The sequence below is a fragment of the Puma concolor genome, chromosome F2, assembly GCF_028749965.1.
Source record: "Puma concolor isolate L17-30 chromosome F2, mPumCon1.1.hap2, whole genome shotgun sequence".
In the NCBI taxonomy this organism is placed as follows: Eukaryota; Metazoa; Chordata; class Mammalia; order Carnivora; family Felidae; genus Puma; species Puma concolor.
This window is the reverse complement of record NC_141684.1, coordinates 16,303,824-16,328,773: the sequence shown is the minus strand read 5'-3', so window position 1 is coordinate 16,328,773 and position 24,950 is coordinate 16,303,824. Positions and strand designations below refer to the sequence as shown.

Below are 24,950 nucleotides of genomic sequence, written 5' to 3'. Positions count from 1 at the left end.
TGAAATAGGTAAAGGGCAATAAGAGGTACAGTTTCTAATGGTAAAATAAATGATAAATGATAAAATAAATAAGTCATGAGGAAGCAAAGTACAGCACATAGTAAAAATATACAGCACATAGTAAAAAATATTATAGTAACTTTGTATAGTGACAAATGGTAACTATACTTCTTGTTTTGTAATATACATAATTGTTGGATCACTATGTTGTACACCTGAAATTAATATGTCGACTACACTTCAATTAAAAATAATAAGCTGCAAAAAGGTTCTAGAACAAGTAATATTTGAAGTTCAATGCAACTAGGAAGTTTTTTTAAATGGCCACGAAATATCACCAAAGAAATATTCAACTATAAAAACACTTTTTAGAAATCATACATATATTTTCATGTCTGAAGATAGGAAGAAAATAGGGGGAAAAAACCTCACCAAATACTCTCAATAGATTTGAATGTGCTCCTTTTTGTATATATTCCTTTTCCATATTTATCCCCATGTATACCTAATTATATGTAGGTCTAACCATTACGGAAACCTACCTTTGTGTTCTGCCCCACCCCTCAGCCACACATGTTATATGAGCTCTTTTCCAAACTGTTTCATAATCTTAATAGAAAAACTTTTAAATTCCCCTAAACCTGATAGCCCACAATCTGCTTAAAGCTCTCCTTACACCATTAAAAATCACTGCTATTTTTTCACCATTATAAGTGATATTACAATAAACATTTCTGTCTATAGTTCTTCCCTAATGGTTTATTTAAAATCAAACAGTATGAATACTTGTGCATATTCATAGGGTAATGAATGCCATGCTGTCTATTCCGGGCAAAATTGACTGCAAATTCATATATACCAGTTGAAATACAGTTGACACTTGAAAGACACTGGTTTGAACTGTATGGGTCTATTTATATGGGGGTTTTTACAACACAGTAGTGTAAATGCACTTTCTCTTCCTCATGATTTTCTTTTTTTAAAAAAAATTTTTTTAACTTTTTTTTAATTTATTTTTGGGACAGAGAGAGACAGAGCATGAACGGGGGAGGGGCAGAGAGAGAGGGAGACACAGAATCGGAAGCAGGCTCCAGGCTCTGAGCCATCAGCCCAGAGCCTGACGTGGGGCTCGAACTCACGGACCGTGAGATCGTGACCTGAGCCGAAGTCGGACGCTCAACCGACTGAGCCACCCAGGCGCCCCTCCTCATGATTTTCTTAGCAACATTTTTTTCTCAGCTTACATTATTGTAAGGATACAGTATATAATACACAAAATGTGTGTTAATTGACCATATATGTTACTGGGAAGGCCTCCAGTTAATAGTAAACTATTAGTAGTTATGTTTTCGGAAGTTGAAAGTTATACGTGCATTTTCAACTGCACAGGGAGTTGGGACCCCTAGCCCCTGTGGTGTTCAAGGATCAACTGTGTATGTATATACACACATCAATTTTTCTACAACCATACCCACATTATGAACATCTAAAAATTTTATTTTTGTAAATAATTTTTAAAATTTGCATTTCTACAATGACCATCAAGTTTAAATACTTTTCAATTAAGTTTCATTTCTTCATACAAACATTTATTGAGAATCTATTCTGTGCCAAATTCTGTGCTAGATACCAATGAGACAAAGACTAATTAGATGCAGTCTGTCTCTCTCTTCTAGGAACTTCCAGTTAGTTATACACAGAAAAGCAAAGAAATAAATTAAGTTCTATCAAACATTACAGGTATATGACAGCTACCTAATCCAAAGTCTTGACTAAAATAAAACACATTTTGCCTATACAATGTCAATTTATCTATCAGACCCTACAGTTTTTCTAATAAATTTCAAGAGTAGCCACTAATGTTTTGACAACAGCTTGCATAAAAATTTTCAAGTCTATTATTTTTGGGTTTTGTTGGTGGGAGTAGTGATAGTGGTGGTGGTATGTCCATGCTTTGTATTAATAGGTTTATCACTTTCATAGCACCCCACTTAGAAAAGTATCGGTTCTACAGAGTTTTAATAAGCAGAAATTTTCTTCGTTCCTGATGCTGAAAAAGTTAATCTTAGACCCTTATTTTGACCTTCAAATTTGTATTCATTTATATTTATTTATATACGCATAGAACATTTTATTTTAGATTCCTGACTTCCCCATATACATGAAGTGACCACGGCAACAGGCTCCATGTCCACTTTCCACCCATTTGTTAGAATGCCTGTTACAATATATTGTCTGTGGAACTCAAGCCTTTCCTCCCCACTCACTTTAGGATTGCCAGTTAATGAGTTCCAACCCAATCATCTCAATGGCGTGTAAAGTCAACAGGGCAGAGAGGGAGGAAAGAAGTGAGATATCCTTTTCTGGCTCCATGATTCAGGCAACATTTTTCCACTGAAAAATCAGTTAATGAGGCACCTGGGTGGCTCACTCAGTTGAGTCAGCTCAACCGTCAGCTCAGCTCATGATGTCAGCTCAGGTCATGATCTTGCGGTTTGTGAGTTTGAGCCCCATATCAGGCCCTGTGCTGACAGCTCAGAGCCTGGAGTCTGCTTCAGATTCTGTGTCTCCCTCTTTCTCTGCCCCTCCCCTACTCGTGCTCTGTCTTTCTCTCTCAAATATAAATAAACATGAAAAGAAAAGAAAAGTTATCAGGGCTTATGATAGTCTAGGCCCTATAATTAACTACACTGGAACTAACCCAAGAACTTGAGTACATCTGTAATATGGTTCTGCAAGAAAATATTTTCTGAGTTTCAAACAGCCAAATCATAAATGAGGTTTTAAAACACAACCTGTATCAACAGGAACCTGCATGTGTATTTGCATATATTGTATTACGGGTAAATTTCAGAGTTAGCTTATGTCATGAATAAATTACTGATCACTAACTTAAATTACTTCAGGCTGTTAGTTAACCAAATGTTATGTTACAGAGTAGATTTGACCCTAACAGAAAATAAGCAGAGTCAACAACTAAGGGACAGAATCACTTCATATACTGGTGGAAGATTTAGCAAAATATACAAACACACAAAATGTATTTATAAATGCTAGTTTAATAACTAAGGTGCTTTTATAATAGAAAAGGGAATGGACCTGCTTGTAATACAGAAAGAAAACAGAATTACCAATTACGTGAGAAGAAATCCCAGGAAAATAATCTTCTTTTGATCCCAACTGCACTGCTAAAATGTTAAGCCAAGCTGCTAGAATGTTAGAATATCCTGATTCCTCAATAACGCTGGCCGACATTAGCCAACTAGTCTCACTTCCATTTATTTACGAATTGCAGGATATAGACACACACATGATTTTTTTACAGAAATAGGTCTAAGGAGGAGGTTGAGATATGCATTTCTAACAAGTTTCCAGGTAATGTTGATCCTCTTGGCCCTGGCATCACACCTGGGGGGAACCAGTGCCCTGTCTAATCTCACTTTCCCCCATGGTTTTAACTATCACCTTTTCAGTGTGGCCTACAGTAACCCTCCTATCTAATCCTGCAATCTGTCTCCATCTCAGCACTCCCAACCTCTTAATCCTGCTCTGCTTTTTTTCTTTAATTCCTGTAACATTTGCAAACTTCTAACACATTAAACATTTTATTTGTCAGATTGTTTTAATTGTCTTCTTTCCACTGTTAGAATGTAAGATCTACCAGAAAAAAAGATCTTGTTTTGTTAACCAATATATTCAAAACTCCTACATATGTACTGGACATATAGTAGGTAAACAATAAATATTTGTTGAATAAATGACTGATAATACTCATCATCTCTAATTCAGATCTCTCCAACTCTTCACTTTTAATTTAAATGCCTACTCAGCATTACCACTTCAATGTCCTGTTAGTCTCAAATTCAACTTATTGAAAACAGAACTCAATACCTTCCCTTACTAACTTGTTCTTCCTCCTTTTCTTCTTGACTTAATTAGTAGCATTGTGATCCATCCAGTTTCCTTCCTATTTAAAATTCTTCACTAGTACTCCATCAGCTAGGTATGAGATTCAAGCTCCTTAGCATAGCTTATACAATGTCTTTCCTGTCTGATCCATTTTACTTCTCCAATACTGTTTTTCTCCTGCTGCTTCTATCCTCAACTACTACATATTATAGTCCAGCAATGCCTAATTTCTTACTTTCTCTGAACATACCCTGTTTTTATCATGCCTTTCTACTTGCTAGTCAATGTATTTGGAATTCTCTAATGTCTCATCAATAATTCAAAAATCAGCTTAGATCCAATAATTGCCAAGAAACATTCCCACCAAAAGAAATTCCTCCCCACAAAATATTCTTACTTAATGCTATTTCTAGTGCATAATTCTATAATTGCATATGTCTCACCAAATTATAGTTTGTTTACATGTTACACCTAAACAATTCGTAAAAATAACTAGTTTATATTCATTTTATATCCTTCAGTTTCTAGCACATGACAGATATTCCTTAACATTACCTGAATCATATAAAGAATACTTCAAAAGTCAGTTACACTATAAAAAATAGTCAATACAAAATTACCGTTCTCTGAAAACTGCCAAGGCTTACACAACTTGTGTTAAAAACTCCACTCAAAACAAACAAACAAACAAACAAACAAAAAAACAAAAAAACTCCCCTCAGATAAATTTGGTCTCAAATTTCTCAGAGGACTGAACTATCCAGTGTCTTGGTCTGGCTACCTGAATTCATGATCATAAACCATATAAAGTACTTACAAAATGTGTACTAACACGTGTTTGCCACATGTCCACTTGTTTTGGTGTAAGATCAGGAATTGACAAGCCTAATCTGGAAGCCAAAGCTTCAACGTAGCCTGCAAGTCTTTAAAAAAACAGAAGGACAGAATATGAGTTTTTAAAGAGACACACAAATGTCCTCAAGATAATGAACTAGTTACTACAAAAGGAAACAAGATAATTTCACACCTGTAACTGGCACTCCAGAAATGGTGTAAATGTTTTTTACAACTTCCATTTTTATTGTGCATAAATATATCCAACTTAAAAATATTTAGTATTAATATATTCGATACACAGGTAAACACGTTGCCTTAGAGCAATTATTCTCCACAATTACTTTAAAAAGACCAATTCAAAGTATATAAAAAATTTTTGCAGCAATTAACAGTTATGCGCTTATTCCAAATTCAAAGCAAAGCACTTTAACATATGATATAAATTAATAACTGTCACCAGAAAGCAAAAATTTCCAAAATTTATCAGATTGATATACTTGAATTTTCAAGGCCATCTCAAGTATTTATCAGATACAAACTTACTTTATGAACTGTAATAAAAAAAGAATTGCCAACTAATCTATGCATACATCAATTATAAGATGGATCCCAAGAGCAGATATATTAAGTTCTAAAAAAAACTTAATCTGTATATCTAAGAATCAATAAAATGTAGTATCTGTTATTTAATGATATTTTTTAAAGGCAGAGGAGAAATAGTTCTTAAATATAAAGACTCCCAACAAAATCTTTATCTCTTATCAAAAAGAACTGTTTCATGATGCAATCTAAAATTAAACGGCTTTTGGGGCGCCTGGGTGGCGCAGTCGGTTAAGCGTCCGACTTCAGCCAGGTCACGATCTCGCGGTCCGTGAGTTCGAGCCCCGCGTCGGGCTCTGGGCTGATGGCTCAGAGCCTGGAGCCTGTTTCCGATTCTGTGTCTCCCTCTCTCTCTGCCCCTCCCCTGTTCATGCTCTGTCTCTCTCTGTCCCAAAAATAAATAAACGTTGGGAAAAAAATAAATAAATAAATAAAATAAAGTTAAACGGCTTTAAATTCTATTAGATCATTTGGTTGTATTAACTATAAAAAGCTATCACAGTAGCTATAATATTACCATTTTTAACATTAATGTTGGAAATGGAGAAGTGGAACGTGTAAGGGGTGATATCATTATAAATTAATGTCGCAAATCCCAGGAATATAAAATTTCTGCCTTGGCCCAGAAGCAAAGAAACTGTGTTTAACAGTAGCTTTGGCCCCAAACTCCAGTACAGAAGTCTAATAGACAGGGTCAGATCACTTAGGAAGCTGCCTTTTCCGAGATTATAGGGCTAAGTAGACTACCACTAGACCCAAATCCAAATCTCAAAACTGACCACTCTAATACATGAAGAAAGGAAGAAATAGAGCCAAAGACTGGGCAAAAGAGAGTATCTTTATCACAGTAGTTAATGTCACCTTAGTCTAATTTATAATTTCCAGGCTTCCTCAAGCTCAAGAGGAAGCCCAGGCCACGTGTTGCTCAGAAGAGAGAATGGAAAGAGAGAAAGGAAAAGCTGGCCTTTTCTTTTTTTTTTAAAATTTTTTTCAACGTTTTTTATTTATTTTTGGGACAGAGATAGACAGAGCATGAACGGGGGAGGGGCAGAGAGAGAGGGAGACACAGAATCGGAAGCAGGCTGCAGGCTCCGAGCCATCAGCCCAGAGCCTGACGCGGGGCTCGAACTCACGGACCGCGAGATCGTGACCTGGCTGAAGTCGGACGCTTAACCGACTGCGCCACCCAGGCGCCCCAAAAGCTGGCCTTTTCTAAGTAGACATCCTCACTTTGTTTCATCATTCCTGCCACACGAAATAAAGGGAGCAAAAACTGGCCAAACCCTGTAATGCTCTGGCCATTCCCACATATGCTCCAGCCATCATGCCTTTTGAAAGTTCCTCTCTCCGGAAAACATGCCCAGTCAGTATCCTCACATTTGAGCCGTATCTTTTATCTTTGGGCTCAGTGGGAGAAGGGTGGGGTGAAATAATGATGGGGATTCTTGCTATTAATCCTGCCTCACCTTGGAAATGTCTAAAAAAGACATATAAATACCTCAGTAAATGAAAATTAAACTCTGCTTACATTGTGGTCATCTTAGAAAACTTTTTTGCATGTATCAATCTCTTGAAAGGATTTTAAACACAAATTCCAGGTCCCTAATTCTGAAGTGCAACCCAGGCATTCATATTTGATGTACACCAAAGATTTAGCACCACTCATTTAGAAAAAATAAATTAAAGCGTTAGTTTGAAAACACACCCAATAAATATCCCATTTCTTAATTCTTCTCAATTAAAGAATGGAGAAGAGAAAGAGAACAAGGTCAGTACACACATGCACAAATGAATGAATAAATGGACCTACCCGAGTCCAGCTAAATCTGACACAAGATTTCCCAAAGCAGCAGCTAAAAAATTGAGAAGTGGATAAGTGAATTGTTATCTGGAAATCAGAAAAATCCTTATAATACATCACTGTCTCATCAATAAAGCACTGATCTGGAAGAGTTATCACAGCTTCTGAAACCACAACAACTATATCCAAAGTAACTCACTGGATAGCTCTGAGTCAAGATTTCAAAATAGAACACAAGTCTTTCGAGATTACAGTGCTGTACTTCCATCAAGTAGTGGGTTTTTTTCTGTTGTGGCAGCCAGTTTCCATTCTGGTGTCAATACCCATACAATATTTTGTAGTTTTATCTTTCATTATATTTAAGGAAATTTGGATATTTGGAAGTTAGAGTAAAAGTTTTATGCATAGGTCTGAAATTCAAGAAAATCATATAGAGAAGAAATGTCTCTTTTATTAACTCATCTACTTCATACTTTTCTACATAATAAACACACCACTGAACCATTCCCAAATTTCACCATCATAAAAAATAGAGTAGTAACTGGGGGAAAGAAGGTAATAGAACCAAATTAGATTTTTAAACTTGTATTTCCTTCTTTGATTTTTCTACCCTTAAAAATAAATAACAGTAGAAATAAGGGTAAAAAGGTTTTAGGATAACACTGAATTAAGAGAAAAACTTATTGGGGCACCTGGGTGGCTCAACTGGTTAGGTGGGAGACTTGATTTCAGCTCAGGTCATGATCTCAGAGTTCGTGAGATCGAGACCCACATCAGGCTCTGTGTTCACAGCTTGGAGCCTGCTTTGGATCCTCTGTCTCCTTCTCTGCCCCTCCCCCACTCATGCTCACTCGCTCTTTCAAAAATTAAAAAACATTTTTCAAAAAATTTTTAAAAAAGAGAAAAACTTATTTTAACATAGTCAGTACAGCACTATTACCCATTAGCTAACATAAAGTACCTAAAATTTCTCAGGAGAAGTGCAACATATACAAAATTAAGAATCAGAAGAATAGGATTAAGGAGATAAACTAATAGACATCTCAATGAGTAAACTTATTCAGATTAAGTATCTTCTTCTAAACCTAACCTACTGAAATGTTTTATAAGTATACAGACAATGGAATAATAACATTAATATTATTAAATACCTGCCATAGTTGAAATTCCCAAAATAATTCCAATAGACATCTCAATATGGGTGCCCTGAAAAATGATTACGAAGAAATTAATCTTAAACATTAATGAAGTGGCTACAAAAAATAGCAAAGTAGTAATAAAAAGTTAAAATAGTTAAACATGTTATTGCCACAAAATTATATACATAAAATATGCAAAAAATATTCACATATAATATAGTAATGCACCTAACTATTAAATATATGCATTCATACAAAAATAACATCGATATCATTTTATTCATTAAAATTAGGCTTTCATAGAAATAAACAATAGCAACAAATACAATTATAATATAAAGAGCAATATAATCCATAATTAAAGATCTAGAATTTATATTTTCCAACCACAAAGAAAGATGCTTTAAACCTCTTGGAATACAGGGGCATCTGGGTGGCACAGTTGGTTTAACATCCAACTCTTGATTTCAGCTCAGGTCATGATCTCACGGTTTTTGAGTTCAAGTCCCACACTGAGCTCTGCGCTGACAGCATGAAGCCTGCTTGGAATTCTCTCTCTCACTCTCTCTCTGCCCCTCCCCCATGTGTGTGTGCGCGCGCACGCGCTCTCTCTCTCTCTCTCTCTCTCTCTCTCAAAATATAAATAAACAAACAAACCTACCTCTTGGAACACAAAGAAGCCCAACTCACCTAATTTTAAATTCTGAATGATACATCTATATAGGTATCATTGTTATTTAGTCTATCAAAAACAGAGTAAAAAACTAGCTTCTAGGGAACCAAGAGATCACAGACTTCAAAAATTACCTTTATAACCACTTTGTTCTTTAACCATTCAGTAGTGAGACTATCTATGGTTCATTTATAAGCAACAACAGCTTCTTGTACAATAGACAGAGCCGCAGCAAAACAAAAGGCTCTAGCTCTACTGCATTTGCACTGAATTTATTGAGAGTTTCAGACGTTCCACATCCATCCCATTCTGAAGACAAGAAGGACTCATATTTTTACTTCCATTTTAAACAGAAGAAACTGAAATGAAAAAGATTAAACTATTCTAATGGGTTATTACATAGAATAAAGAAGAAGTCCTATGGTCTATTGTGCTAATTCCATTCTAATACTTGGGCAATGCTGCCATAAGTAGACTTAGGTTTCCTCCTGAATACCGATGCTTGAACATTTCTAATAATTTTTTAATGTTTATTTATATTTTAGAAAGAGAGCGAGAGAGAGAGAGACCACAAGCAGTGGAGGGGGAGAGGGAGAGGGAGACACAGAATCCGAAGTAGGCTCCAGGCTCCAAGCTGTGGCACAGAGTCCCGACGCGGGGCTCAAACTCATGAGCTGAACTCAAAACAGAAGGGGTGAAAGAAAGAACTTACTGCAACAATCATAATTGCATTATCCAAAAAGCCAAACCCTATGAAAGGTATCGCATTGTGGATGAATACTGAAAAACACCAAAAAGAGAAAATATATGTTAAGATTTCTATCACTTAAAATGATAAAAACAGACCATATGACTAAAGTCTCCTAAATAGATCTGATAACCTTTGAAATTTGCTTTTCATTCCCCACAGCCAAAAGATTCTGCTCCTGCAGTAAGTTCAACTACTTCGTAGAAGCTATACTAGGGAAAAACACCAAAATTAAAAACGCTGTTACATGTAAAAATAATTGTGTTAGACTTCTGGGTTGTTTTCTTACTAGCTACAAAGTACATACAGTTAATGGCGGAACAAATAAGTAAATATATATTACGAGTACCATGTTTTACCTGTTTAATTGCTATTAATATCAATCTACTTCTTATATTGTAAAGACTGATATCATAAAATTAAGCTCCATATTAGACATAATAAAAAATACCCTGAATCAAATTTCATGGAAACTATATGGTCGCTTTTACTCACGGAACAGTTTTTTGGACAAATATGATAAAAATGTTACTACCTCATCTATATTAGCCATCTATATCCAGTCTTGTCCCCCCTCACATCATCAGTATCCCTGAAAGCTTTCACAAACTATAAACAAACTATTTGATTTAAATCAAAATGTAATTTGATCTCTTCCTAACAAAAGCATACCTTACCTTATCTATCTAACATATAATCTGAAAGACCTGACATAATAGAAGTGTAACTAGGAAGAACTGATACCTATATATTTTCTATACATTCAGCCTCATTTTTTTTTTCATATTTGCATCTTCAGCATGTTGCAGAATGCCTAGTGCATAGCAGATACTCAATGAACATTAGTTAATTAAGTTGAGGACCACTAACCTGGAAAGGAAGAGAATTCCATATTAAGAGAATTGAAGGCAAACTGTGAAATAGATTAAAAGCTGGAATAGTTAAAAGATTTTATTCTAATTCATCTATAAAATTGCCAAGATATAGTCAACATCAATTCAACTAAGGACTTTTTTAGATAAACATCAAAACTGTGAATTTTATACCATATCCAAAAAATAGTCCCTTAAAACAATTGGTGGTATGTGTTCAGTGACTTTAGAGTGTTTTTCTTCTTTTAATGTAGTTAAGTCCACAGAAAGTATAATTAAAATATAATTCAGAAGTTATGAAAGTTTGATATTGCTACAGTCAGTTCTGCACCAACCCAGGGAAGGCTAATAAGCAGTGAACAGAACAAAACAAAAAATGCCTCTACCCAAAACAACTATCGAATACTAACATCACAAGAAAAGGTTGTATATACATCCCAGATCATTTCAGATTTCTTTTTGCTATCAAGTAAGAAAGTTCAAGATAAAAAGCAACATTTTTTAATTACAAGGAATATTATTTTAAAAGTTATTAAAGATGATAAAAAATCAAATAGTGTATTAATGAAATGGGATTCTTCAATTAAAGAGTCTAACCTTAGCTCTTTGACTTTTTGCCCAAGTCTAGTTACTTAACTACTAGACATCCAAACTTCTGTAATAAGCAACTCGGAAATATAAAATATATCATGTTTTTATGCTTAGACCTAAATAAATGTGTCTATATATTAAAATTTACTTTCAACACAAAGGAAAAAATACAATTTTCATGTTGTTAAGTAAACATGTACTGGCCACTTCACTGGGCATGAGATACAAAGATAAATAAGATTTGGTTACCAGCCTTCAAAAAGTTTGGGTATGGTAACACACCATACAAACGGCTCATTTCAATATGACAAAAAAACTGGTAACAGTATTATACGGTGCTTGGATACAAACTGCATGAACCTAGGCTAGGAGAATCACAAAAAATTACCTGGGGGAAAAAAGTCTTAAAGAATTCTTAAATGTTTTGGTATTTGGGAAAAGTTACTTATTTCTAATATAAATTGTATTCTACCTCTGAGAGAAAAAGAACTGGCTATTAATTTTTAAAAGTTATGTAAGTTTACTCTCCAGTATGTAATGATCTCCTATTAATTTGTGATTTCTTCAACTTCCTTTGGAAAATACTATTCTATAACAGCAAATCACATCTAATATTTAGCTTTCACTTACAATCTACTCAAATTTGCTGCACCATTAAAACATTCTCTTCTTTCATTGTCTCTATAATAAGATCCCAAACTGTTTTACATTATGTCAGTGTTAGCCTTGACTATTTAATTCCTATCATAACAGTAAAGAAAGCACACCAGCACCACTTACAAGCTTCTTCTTCGTGGCAGTGTTAAACGAACTTAACTTTCTTCATCATTACAAACAGCACGCCGTAAGTATTTTCTCCACCAGAGAACAGTTCTACCCAGCCCTGAGCTCAGACTTTCAACTTCTGAAATTACCCAACTTAAATCCAAACTAAAGTAAACATATCCTTTTTACTGGGAATTAAGGAAACCTTACCATAAGTATAATTTTATTTCTACATGGTAACTACAGTTTAACAATGTTAGATACTGTTACAAATGTCGAAATTCCATAACATTGTAATATGTCTTAAACCAAGTTTATAAACTTTTTGTTTCAGCATGATAAATAAGATAATCTACTCTCTCTGGAAAAATTAAATTTACTGACTCTTCTATACTATCAGTGAAATACAGTTATTTCAAGTCTAAAAGACAGATGTGCAAATATTTAACAATTATAGAACCATTACCATATCTCAGCTGTCCTGGTGTGGGTGGTGGTGCTTCCAATTTTTCTAAAGGGGAAAAAAAAGGGTTTAGGTCAAGAATTAGTTACCATAGCATGAGTTCTTTTTTATTACAGTGAAGAAAATACAAGCAGATTTACAAAGTGGGAGAATATCAGAGTTTATTCATACATTTTTGTAGGATAACAGACCAAAGTTATCCATACAGAAAATAATACTTGGTATGGATTACATCACAAGGCTAGAAAACAAAACTGAACTTTAGTTACAAGTCTACCATGGACCCTATGGCCTTGGGTAATCATTAGCTTTTCATTTTTCTTTTTTTTTTAAATCTTTACATCTATATAATGGGCCTGATTAGTTACAGTAAAAACAAAACAAAACAAAAAAACCCACCAAAAACACAAAAAACAAAAACCTTTGAAATATAGTTACCCTTCTTTAAGATGGCAATGATAGATGTCTTAAGAAATATATATACAAACAAACATTGATAGCAGAAAAAAGAATATTCAAATAGACCTAAATATCCTTTAAAAAACAGAAAATAATATTTTTAAAGCAATGTATTTCAACAATGACTTCACCGGATTGTGCTCTGTTCCTTAATCTCCCTTGATAATATAACGAAATATTTTGAGTTTTGGAACCTATACTATTGGATAATATAGAATATTCTACACAATAAAAAGTAGAGTGCTAGTCAAAATCACAAGTAACAATAAACTATTTATAATATATATCATAATAAACACACCAAGTTTTCCCAAAGTAATATCTTTAACTGCCATCATTAAATCTAAAAATTAACGATTATTATAAAGAAGCAACATACCTAATCTCGTAACAATAACCATCTCACCATTTGTGTAAGTACAAGAGGGAGCTCTGGTAAAATGGCAGAGAACTGTACTTTACCCTCCTCCTCCAGTCCAAAAAAATTAACACCCACACCATGGATCACACTGCTCTAAAGGTTTAGTACAACCAGACTGTCCAAGGAAACACATTACAAACTGGATATATATTTTCTAAAATTTTTATTTATACTCTGTGACAACATAAGAAGTGAAGAATTTAGCTTTATAAAAAGTAAAAAGCAAATGTATCTCCATTGATAAACTATGTAAAAAAGTATTGTCCATATTCGTGAATGGTATTTTACTAAAAGTGCATACAGTACCAAAATGGTTTTACAATAAGTATGCTAAAACTTTGAGTTTAATCAATGATCATATTATCCAGACAGTTCTAAGAATGCAAGTTTAAGTTTTGTTTTCCCCTTTTTAGAAGAGTTATGAAATGAAGATATACTAATCTTTGCAGAATTTCCCATCTGATTAAAGTATATTCGCTGTCTGTTGACTAACACCATTACCTCAAGATCTATTTTGAAAGCATGCAAATGGTTTTCCAAATTTTAACAAGGAACATAGGTTACTATGTACTCCAGAGTTTTCTGCTGAAGTAAACATGCAAAAGTGGTTACATACCAGAACTATTTGCTAGATGCATTACTCTCATCATCACTACAGTTCTGACACTGTGAGGAGAAGTCCTTGTCAGTTGACTGGAACATCTTGAAATACCTAAAAATTCAACAAGCAGGACTTTCCCAATAGAATGAGAGTATACAGAGTCCTTGCTTTTACTTCTTCAAATTCCCTACATCTTCATGTTGAGCAAAATATTTAAAATATTTTACAACTCCTAAGAAGAAAGGGTAAGAGGTAGGCAAATGTATAATGTGCAGCAAAGAGCAAACAATCAAATAATATAATCAATATTCCTCATCTCTCTTTCCTATTACACATACGGATTAAAAAACTAAAACTAATGAAAAAATAACTTTTTTAAAGACGGAGAAAGAGAAAGAAATATAAAGTAAAGGAGACAGAGCAGGAAGGAAAACCACTGGCACAGAGATTCAAGTAAAATCAAAGCAGAGACTTTGCCTCCTGCTTCACAAAGAACCTAATAAGCAGCAAGAGGAAACATGAAAGGAACATTTCCTAGAAAGTGGAAATTTTATTGGAAAGTATCTGTCAAAAGTGTTTTAAGCCATAAGTTGATCATTTTGAGGACTTTGACGCTGTTTATTACCTTATTATGTTAACTAAATCAAAACTATATATATATCAGAAGTGAAAAACATTAGAGGTTCAATGCACAACAGAACTCAATCTTGGAAGTAAGCCCACGCAATCTTATACAGGTTTAAACTGTACTGGCTGTGGGGCGCCTGGGTGGCTCAGTCGGTTAAACACCCACCTCCTCATCTCCACTCAGGTCATGATCTCACGGTTCCTGGGATCCAGCCCCACATTGGGTTCTGTGCTGACAGTGCGAAGCCTGCTTGGGATTCTCTCCCTCTCCTTCTCTCTCTACCCATCTCCCACCCTCTGTCTCTTGAAACAAACTTAAAAAAAAAAAACACACCAAAAAACTGTAGTCGTTGCTAACATAATCTCCTTCAAAACAGTCACAATAAACCCCAGAAGCTTTTTATTTCCCTACATATGTATCTTAACCTTAAGAATTATCTTTTTTTTATTAAAAAAATTTTTTTTAATGTTTTTTTATTTTTGGGAGAGACAGAGACAGAATGCGAGTGAGTTTAGGGGCAGAGAGAGGGAGACACAGAAGCAGAAGCAGGCTCCAGGCTCAGAGCTGTCAGCACAGAGCCCGACGCGGGGCTCGAACTCACAAACTGTGAGATCATGACCTGAGCTGAAGCCGGACGCTCAACTGACTTAAGCCACCCAGGCACCCCAAGAATTTTCTTTTTGAGGGCACCTGAGTGGCTCGGTCAGTTAAGCAATTGACCCTTGATTTTGGCTCAGGTCGTGATCTCACGGTTTGTGAGATTGAGCTGGTTTGTGAGATTGAGCCCCACTGTGGGCTCCGTGCTGAGAGCAGCACAGAGCCTGCTTAGGATTCTCTCTCTCCCTCTCTCTCTGTCCCACCCCCTGCTCGCACTCTCTCTCATTCTCTCTCTCTCAAAATAAATAAATAAACTTGAGAATTTTCTTTTGACATATAGTAAACTATCGACACTTACATTGGAAATATATTCTAATCTAATGTTTCATTAAGAAGACTTTGGAGTTAGAAAAACCTAGTTCTTTCAGTTTGGGTGTGTATGTGTGTGTGTGAATGTATGTGTGTGTGTGTAATATACACCATTACTTTTTTCTTTTTCTAAATATCTTGAAATAATAAGATAATCATTAACACTAGACTGTATTTTACCATATCATATTTTCCAGTGATTTTAACTTAAAAAATTCTGGTTCTACTTCCACTACTGGCTTCCTAATCTCCTGTGAGACCAATTTTCCTGCATAGAATATCTATAAACTATAAACAAATATGTAATAAATATATAACTACCTAAAAGCACTAGAAAATGTCCAAAAACAGGTTGATTCTGGAAAGGAATCAACACTTAGAAAAAGGAACGGAACTAAGTGAATTAGCTGCTTATTGTAGCTTTTGGCCTAAGGGCAGACCTCACCCACAATATTGGGGCAACTAAAACTCCAACAAAGTATCTTCAGTCTTTCTGGCCTGCAGAAGCAGTGGCCAGGGTGCAAGGTAGCCAAAGCCACTAGAAAGTGAAAGGGGAATCCTGGAAATGATAGAGACAGAAAGGAGGAGGAGCCCTAAATTCTGTATATACAGTCAGTTCAAATACATGGCTGACCTGTGAACCACACATGTGTGGTAAAAACCAAAACAAATCTCAGCTAAGGGTAAAATAACTGAAGATTTGAGCTGTACACCAAGATACAGTTTGTAGTATGAGCCTAACCATCAACTGCCTGCTAAAACAAGTAAAGAAAAATCAGTCTCTTTTAGAAGAATAAAGCACAATCCAGAGTCTCTACAACATGATAATTGCAGCAGTGACTAAGATATAATCTAAAATGCTTCACAAACAAAGAAACAGGACAAAATGACCCATCTTCAGGAGAAAAAAACAATAGACGAAGATAAATTCTGAAGTGACTCAAATGTTAGAAGTAGCAGACAAGGTCTAATAAAGTAGCAATTAAAATTATATTCAAAAACATAAATGAAAACATAGTCAAATAGAAACTATAAAAAGAACCAAACTCATATGAAAATTATCTGAAATCTTAAAATTAATTGGATAGGCTTAAAAAGCAGAATGAAGAGCGAACATGATAGACCAATAAAAATTATTCATCTGAAGAACAGAAAATAAAAGGATTGAGAAATAACAAATCAGTCTCAGAGACTTGTGGCTAAATATCAAAAAGTCAAAACATGTATAACTGGAGTTCCAGAAAGCAAGAAGAAAAAAAACAAAAAAAAAATGTTTGAACAAATAATGTCTAATAATTTCCCAAATTTGGTGGAAGACAAAAATTTCAAGAGTCATGAAAGTTCAGTGAACCCCTAGGAGAATAAACATGAAGAAAATCAATGATAAAAAAGAATCTTATATAGTCACAAAAAAATGACACGTTCACTAAAGGAAAACAATGATTTACATGATTCAAGAAGGGGGAAAAAAAAGCTATCGGCCATTATTCTGTATCCAGAAAGATTTTCCTTCAAGAATGAAGGCAAATGTATTTCAGAAAAACTAAAACTATGAGAATATGTTGCCAGCCAACCTGCAATATAGGAAATGTGAGAGCAAGTTCTTCAGACTGAAGGGAAACGCCAGTTGGGCAGTAGGATCTTTAGGAAAGGATGAAGAGTATCAGAAATGGTTATATAAAAAACTACTTGTTCCCTGGTAATTTAATTTAGGTAGACCTGACTACCTATAGAAAAAACTGTAACTCTGCCTTATGGAGTTTATAACATACGTAGATGTAATACATATGACATCAAAGCATAAAGGATGAAAGAGGTTACAAATGGACCAACTAGGTAATTTGGTTGCGATATTTCGACAATGTCTATTAAGTAGTACAATATTAGCTCTAAGTAGTCTATGAAAAACTAAGAATGAATATTTGTTTTTTAAAAAAATATTTATTTATTTTTGAGAGAAAGTGAGGGGGGGCAGAGAGACAGGGAGACAGAGAATTGAAGCAGGGTCAATTCCAAGCTGTCAGCATAGAGCCCAACGCGGGGCTTGAACCCACGAACCATGAGATCATGATCTGAACCAAAGTTGGACATTTAACCAGCTGAGCCACCCAGTGCCCCAAGAATGCATATTTGTAATGCCTAGAGCAATCACACATACAGACAAAATGTAATGAGAATACGATTAAAAAGCTAGTAAATAATTTGAAAGGAATTTTTAAGAATTAAGTAAAAAAAATGCAGGAAATGAGAACAGAGGGACAAAAAGCAAATAGTAAAATAGCAAATCTATATCCTACCATGTCAGTAATTTACATTCAATGTTAATGGACTAAACTAAACGCGTCAATGAAAAGGCAGAGTTTGTCAAAATGGATAAAAAAGCAAGACCCAACTATAAGATATCCACAAGAATTACACTTTAATAGGTTGAAAGTAAATGGATGGTAAAAGATATACTTACTATACAAACACTAAGCTTATAAAGGCTGGCGTGGCTATTTTAATATCACATGAAGTAGACCTAAAGAATATGACCAGAACCAGGGACATTTCAAAATGATAAAAGAGTTAATTCATCAAAAGGCAAAATAATAATTTGATTATGCCTAATAACATAGCTTCAAAATGCATGATGCAAAATCTGACAGAATTAAAGGGCAAAATAAACAATTCCACAATCATACTTAGAGAGATAGAAACCTCTTTCTCAGCAACTGACAGAAAACTAGGCAAAAATATCAGTAAGATACAGATTATTTGAACAACACCACCAATCATCCTGATCCAATTAATATTTAAACAACACCCAACAACTATAGAATACATATATTCTTCTAAAGTGGAGATGGTTCATTCACCAAGAGAGACCATAAGCTGATCCACAAAACAGATATTAATAAATTTATGATTAAAATCATAAAGAATACATTCTCTGACCAAAATGGAATCAACAATAAGGTATCCAGAAAAAGAGTTTTGGAAATTAAATAACATTTTCTAAATACATGGGCCTGGGTGCCTGAGTGGCTCAGTCAGTTAAGCCTCTGCCTTTAGCTCAGGTCATGATCTCACGTTTGTGAGTTCAAGCCCCACACTGGGCTCTCTGCTGTCAACACAGAGCCTGCTTCAGATCCTCTGTCTCCCTCTGCCCTTCCCCTGCTCACTCACTCTCTCTCTCTCTCTCTCTCTCAAAATAAATAAACTTTTCAACATAATTAAATACATGGGCCAAAGAAGAAATCAAAAGGGAAATTAGACTGAATATCAATGAAAATACAACATATCAAAATTTATGGGATGCAGCTATATGAATGCTTAAAGGAAAGCTTATAGTTTGAAATACTTACATTAATAAGAAGAAAGGTCTAAGATAAATGGTTTACAGTTTTATCTTAAGAAGCTATGAAAAAAAGACCAAGAGCGAGTTTAATCAAAAGTAAACAAAAAGGAAATAACAAAAGAAAAGAGCCAAAATCAATAAATAGAAAATAAAGGAAATAGACAAAGACAAAAGTTGGTTCTTTGAAATGATCAACAAAATTAATAAGCCCCTAAGTACACTGATCAAGAAAGAGAAAACACAAAATACTAATATCAGAAATGAAAGAAGGGACATCACTACAGATCCTAAAGAAATTAGAGTATTACCAGTAACTTTATGCCAACAAATTCAACAACTTTGATAAAATGGACAAATTGTTTGAAAAATACAATTTACCAAAACTGACATAAAATGAAACAAAAAATCTGAATAGTTCTATCTATTAATAAGATTGAATTTGTCACCAAACACTTTTCCATAACACATACACACAAAAATCCTCCAGGCTCAGATGGTTTCATTGGTGAATTTTGTCAAATGCTTAAACACACACACACACACACACACACACACACACACACACACACAATCTTATATAAACTCACAAATTATTTCAAAAAACAGAAGATATGAAAATACTTCCCAATTTATGAGGTCAGAATAATCCTAAAAATAAAACCTAACCAAGAAATCGCAAAAAAGAAAAATCTGCACACCAATATTCCTCATGAACACAGACACCAAAATCCTTAATTGAATGATGACTCTTCTGCTTTCTTTAAGTGTGTTTATTCATAATAGTGGCAAAAAAATAGCGTCCATATTCCCTTACATTTTTCCCTTTTTTTAGATATTTCTCATTATTGGAAGAAGTTGTTCTTACTAGAGTTCCATGTTTAGAAATACATAGGTTAGGGGGTGCCTGGGTGGCTCAGTCAGTTAAGCATCTGACTCTTGATTTCGGCTCAGGTCATGATTTCATGGTTTGTGGGTTTGAGCCCTGCATCAGGCTCTGCGCTGACAGCATGGAGCCTGCTTGCGATTCTCTCTATCCCTCTCTCTCTGCCCCTCCCCTTCTCTCTCTCTCTCTCAAAAGATAAACTAAAAATAAAATTAAAATAAAAAAAAAAAAGAAATACATAGGTTAGGAAAATTATCTGCAAGCATTTATGACATAATATTTATATATAGGATTTTTTTCCTTTGGATGGTGCATTTAAAAGTCTGCCTGAGGAAGGGTAAATAAGAAAAGACAGTTGTTGCAAACAGCTAGTTTTTACTGTATCAAATCAAATGAAAATTATTTGAAATGGAACTCTCTCTTCCTCCAACATGTCCTTGAGAATTTAAATATATTAAAGTATTATAAAACATAGACAAATCTTTTCCTAATATAAAAATATCTGACATACTAATTACAAATCTTGAGAATATAAGAAAAACACTTGCTATGTTTAAATATAGGATTTTTTTTAACACTTTCAACATTTTGTTTTGCTTCAGCAACCCAGCAAGACTAGAGAAAATGATTTAAAATGTAAAGCAATTTTACTTTTTTTCTAAATGCAATGAAACTCTAACTTTTTAGATTGTATAAAGCATGAGGTATTCAGTTAGTTTTCTAATTAACTGAAGCAACCAGAGACCTGTCGTAGCTTATAAAAATGCTGTTATTGCCTATGTAATATTAACATTTTTTACAAAGGAATTATTTCTTTGATGTATTAGAATACTATAGTGCATCACAATCATTTTAATGCTCAATTAATAGCTCTTTAGGAAGTATAAAAGTGAGGGCACTATCATATAAAAAAGAAATGAGAAGAGAGTCAAAAGAAAACACAAATTAAGAATTTTTTTCTCCTATTTCAGGAATAATAATGTATTGAATCCAGCTGTGTTTTATATTTTCCTACATAAATATAAGTATAAATAAGTTTGGTACTGTATTTACTTAAAGAAAGAGGAATGTTAGATTAGGAAGAGAGCAGCAGAGGGAGGAATGAGAAACAGAACATGGTAAGAAAAACAGATGAGCAACAAATGCAGAGATTTTTTTTTTAAACGGAGAGGGAGGGAGGGAGAGAGATTATTTTAAAGGGAGCCTCAGAAAAGGCGACACAAGAAAGAGACTCCCTAGATCTGGGCAAATGAATTGCTGGAACATGGATTTTTTTCAGTCTCTCTACTGTGATGCTTTGTTGATCAGTCATCCAGCAGTCTAAACTTGGTATCTTTGGATCAGACTCCATTGTGCACACAGAGAACTAACACACAGCACAATGCTGAGCACTATGGGAAAAACAGATGAATAAAAAGCATCTCAACTGTGCCAGAGGTTCTCAGGTTTTGCTGTAGGACACAGGTCTAAATGTTTCTGTATCCTAGGTCACATTCTAAAAGCTTATTTTATTTTTTAAAGTGTATTTATTTATTTTGAGAGAGAAAGAGTGCACAGGAGGGGCAGAGAGAAAGAGAATCCCAAGCAGGCTCTGCACTGTTAGCACAGAGCCCGATGCAGGTCTTGAACTCACGAACCCTGAGATCATGACCTGAGCCAACATCAGAGACTTAACTGACTGAGCCACCCATGTGCCCCTAAAAGTTTATTTTAAAATAAATTCCTGAGTGGGGCACCTGGGTGGTTCAGTCAGTTGAATGTCCCACTCTTGACTTCAGCTCAAGTCATGATCTCATGGCTTGTGGGATCGAGCCCCATGGCCGAGCTCTGTGCTTATAGCACAGAGCCTGCTTGGGACTCTCTTCCTCGCTCTCTGCCTCTACCCTGCTCACGTGTGCACATGTGTGTGCACATGCACTCTCTCTTTCAAAATAAACATAAAAAATAAAATAAAATAAATTTTAAAGTAAATTCCTGACCAATTGTTTATCATTACCCTTTTTTAAAACCTTAAAATGGCATTTAGTAGGAGATAAGTTGGCTAATTGTAGGTTCTAATAAATTAATTTCCAGTTAATCTTTTTTTTTTTTTCCCTGTACTGGAAGGTAACCAATAATAGTTTATTAGTAAGCATCAGGAGAAGCTTTTCCTAGGACATGTATTTGGGACAGTAATCCTACAACCAAACCTATATTATTGCAATGACAACAGGACCTCTAACCATAGAAGAACAACTATTACCACTTTAAAGCTCACATTTCCTTTAATCCTAGAAAATTCCTAGTAGGTTTTACTAAAATATTTTATACTACTTCATAACTAAAATGTAACTTTTGTATTCAAATATTTTTGTCAGTGTTATAAGTGTACTAAAATTTACTCTTTATATTAGTGCTTAGAATAAAGTAGAAAATTTGTTTAAATTACACTTTTCAGGTACATACAACATGCGAGTTAAAAACAAATTTTTTTAATGTTTTATTTTTGAGAGTGCACAAGCGGGGGAGGGGCAGAGAGAGGGGGACAGAGGATCTGAAGTGGGCTGTGCACCAACAGCAGCAAGCCCGACGTGGGGCTTGAACTCATAAACCTTGAGATCATGACTTGAGCTGAAGTCAAATGCCCAACCGACTAAGCCACGCAGGTGCCCCTATATACAAGTTTTAAACAGAGCCTCTGGAAACAGAACAACTGTCTGCAACCTGGCCATACAATGCCTTGTGCCTCTGATTGTTCTTTTCAAGCAAAATATATTGCTTAAATAGGAATTTACTGTAAACATCTTACATTAAACAAGCCATATTTATATACACACATGCATGCATTATGTATATGCATACATAACTTACACAAATATTTATTTATTTGTATTTACATATATTAAAGAGATGTGGATATTGAGTTTATTTTTTATTGACTTAGGAATTTTTAAGCAAAATTAGAAAATAACATTTAAAATACTAATATCCTTTGCCTTGTCCAAAGGAAAAAGTTACACTTTTCAAGTATGAAGATCATACATGTTTACTGCAGGAAGTTAATTGGATTCAGAAAAAAAAATTAAGTACCTATAACTTCTCAGAAATGAACATTTTGATGTATTACCCTTTGATCTTTTTTCTATAGAGATGTATACATAAAACATATTCTGCCATTTTTACAAAGCATTATATGGTGAATATTTTCCCTTATCTTCAATTTTTTAAGGTAATGATTTGATTGGTGGCATTTTTTTTTTTTCTATTTGGCCATGATTTCTATTTATTTTATTTTATTTTAATTTTTTCTTCCAAGTTTTTATTTAAATTCAAGTTAGTTAACATTTAGTGTAGTATTGGTTTCAGGAGTAGAATTTAGTGATTCATCACTTACATACAACACCAAGTGCTCTCCTTAATGTCCATCACCCATTTAGCTCATCTCCCCACCCGACTTGCCAACAGCAGCCCTCAGTTTGTCCTGTGTAGTTAAGAGTCTCTTATGGTTTGTCTCCCTCTCTGTTTTTATCTTATTTTATTTTGCCTTCCCTTCCCCTGTGTTCATCTGTTTTGTTTCTTAAATTCCACATGAGTGAAATCATATAGTGTTTGTCTTTCTCTGACTGACTTACTTCACTTAGCATAATACACCCTAGTTTCATTCACCTCGTTGCAAATGGCAAGATTTCATTCTTTTTGTTGGCTGAGTAATATTCCATTGTGGTGTGTTTATACGTGTGTGTGTGTGTGTGTGTGTGTGTGTGTGTGTGTGTGTATTTCTTTATCTATTCATCAGTTGATGGGCATTTGGGCTCTTTCTATATTTTGGCTACTGTTTGACAGTGCTGCTATAAACATTGGGGTGCATGTGCCCCTTTGATAAGTTATTTTTGCATCCTTGGGATACTTAGTAGCACAATTGCTGGGTCCTAGGGTAGTTCTATTTTTAATTTTTTGAGGAACCTCCATACTATATTCCAGAGTTGCTGCACCAGTTCAGATTACCACCAAGAGTGTAAGAGGGTTCCCGTTTCTCCACATGCTCACCAACATCTGTTGTTTCCTGAGTTGTTAATTTTAAGCCATTCTCACAGGTGTGAGGCAGTATCTCATTATAGTTTTGATTTGTATTTCTCTGATGATAAGTAATATTGAGCATCTTTTCATGTGTCTGTTAGCCACCTAGACATCTTCTTTGGCAAAGTGTCTATTCATGTCTTCTGCCCATTTCTTCACTGGATTGTTTTTTGGGTGTTGAGTTTGATAAGTTCTTTATAGATTTTGGATACTAGCCCTTTATCAGATATGTCATTTGCAAATATCTTCTATCATTCCAATAGCTGCCTTTTAGTTTTGTTGATTGTTTCCTTTGCTGTGCAGAAGTTTTTTATCTTGATGAGGTCCCAATAGTTTATTTTTGTCTTGTTTCCCTTGCCTCCAGAAATGTGTCTAGTAAGAAACTGCTATAGCTAAGGTCAAAGAGGTGGCTGCCTGTGTTCTCCTCCAGGATTTTGATGGTTTCCTGTCTCACAGTTAGGTCTTTCAGCCATTTTGAATTTATTTTTGTGTCTGGTGTAAGAAAGCCGTCCGGTTTCATACTTCTGCATGTCACTGTCCAGTTTTCCCAACACCATCTTTTGAAGAGACTGTCTTTTTTAATTGGATATTCTTCTTTAATTGGATATTCTTTGTGGTAGATTAGTTGACTGTATAGTTGTGAGTCCATTTCTGGGTTTTCTATTCTGTTCTACTGATCTATGTGTCTGTTTTTGTGCCAGTACCATACTGTCTTGATGATCACAGCTTTATAATGCAGCTTGAAGTCCGGAATTGTGATGCCTCCTGCTGCGCTTTTCTTTTTCAACATTACTTTGGCGATTCAGGGTCTTTTCTGGTACCATACAAATTTTAGAATTGTTTGTTTTAGCTCTGTGAAAAATGCTGGTGTTATTTTGATAAGGATCGCACTGAGTGTGTAGATTGCTTTGGGCAGTATAGACATTTTAATAATATTTGCTCTTCTAATCCATGAGCATGGAATGTTTTTCCATTTCTTTGGGTCTTCTTCACAATTTCTTCCTCAACAATTTCTTTCTGAAGTGTTCTATAGCTTTCAGTTACACATCTTCTACCTCATTGGTTAGGTTTATTCAGAGGTATCTTATGGATTTTGGTGTAATTGTAAATAAGGTTGATTCCTTGAATTCTCTTTCTGCTGCTTCATTATTGCTATCTAGAAATATTGGTGGCATTTTTTCATCACATGATGTATAAC

At 34.7% G+C, this 24,950-nt stretch overlaps 1 protein-coding gene across 4 annotated transcripts in view; it reads right to left on the bottom strand.

The window, feature by feature from the left end:
• TMEM65 (transmembrane protein 65) overlaps positions 1-24,950 on the bottom strand; it is a 54,251-nt gene that overhangs the window by 5,336 nt on the left and 23,965 nt on the right. For 2 of the 4 annotated variants that reach the window (XM_086695065.1, XM_086695066.1), the window contains 6 exons: positions 13,895-13,990; positions 12,402-12,446; positions 9,672-9,739; positions 8,299-8,353; positions 7,157-7,199; positions 4,727-4,832 (listed from right to left, as the gene is read on the bottom strand). In XM_086695065.1, coding sequence (XP_086551191.1) covers positions 4,727-4,832; positions 7,157-7,199; positions 8,299-8,353; positions 9,672-9,739; positions 12,402-12,446; positions 13,895-13,990 — 413 coding nt within the window. The remainder of the gene's footprint in view (positions 1-4,726; positions 4,833-7,156; positions 7,200-8,298; positions 8,354-9,671; positions 9,740-12,401; positions 12,447-13,894; positions 13,991-24,950) is intronic. The other 2 variants (XM_025922520.2, XM_086695069.1) reach the window with 1 other exon arrangement.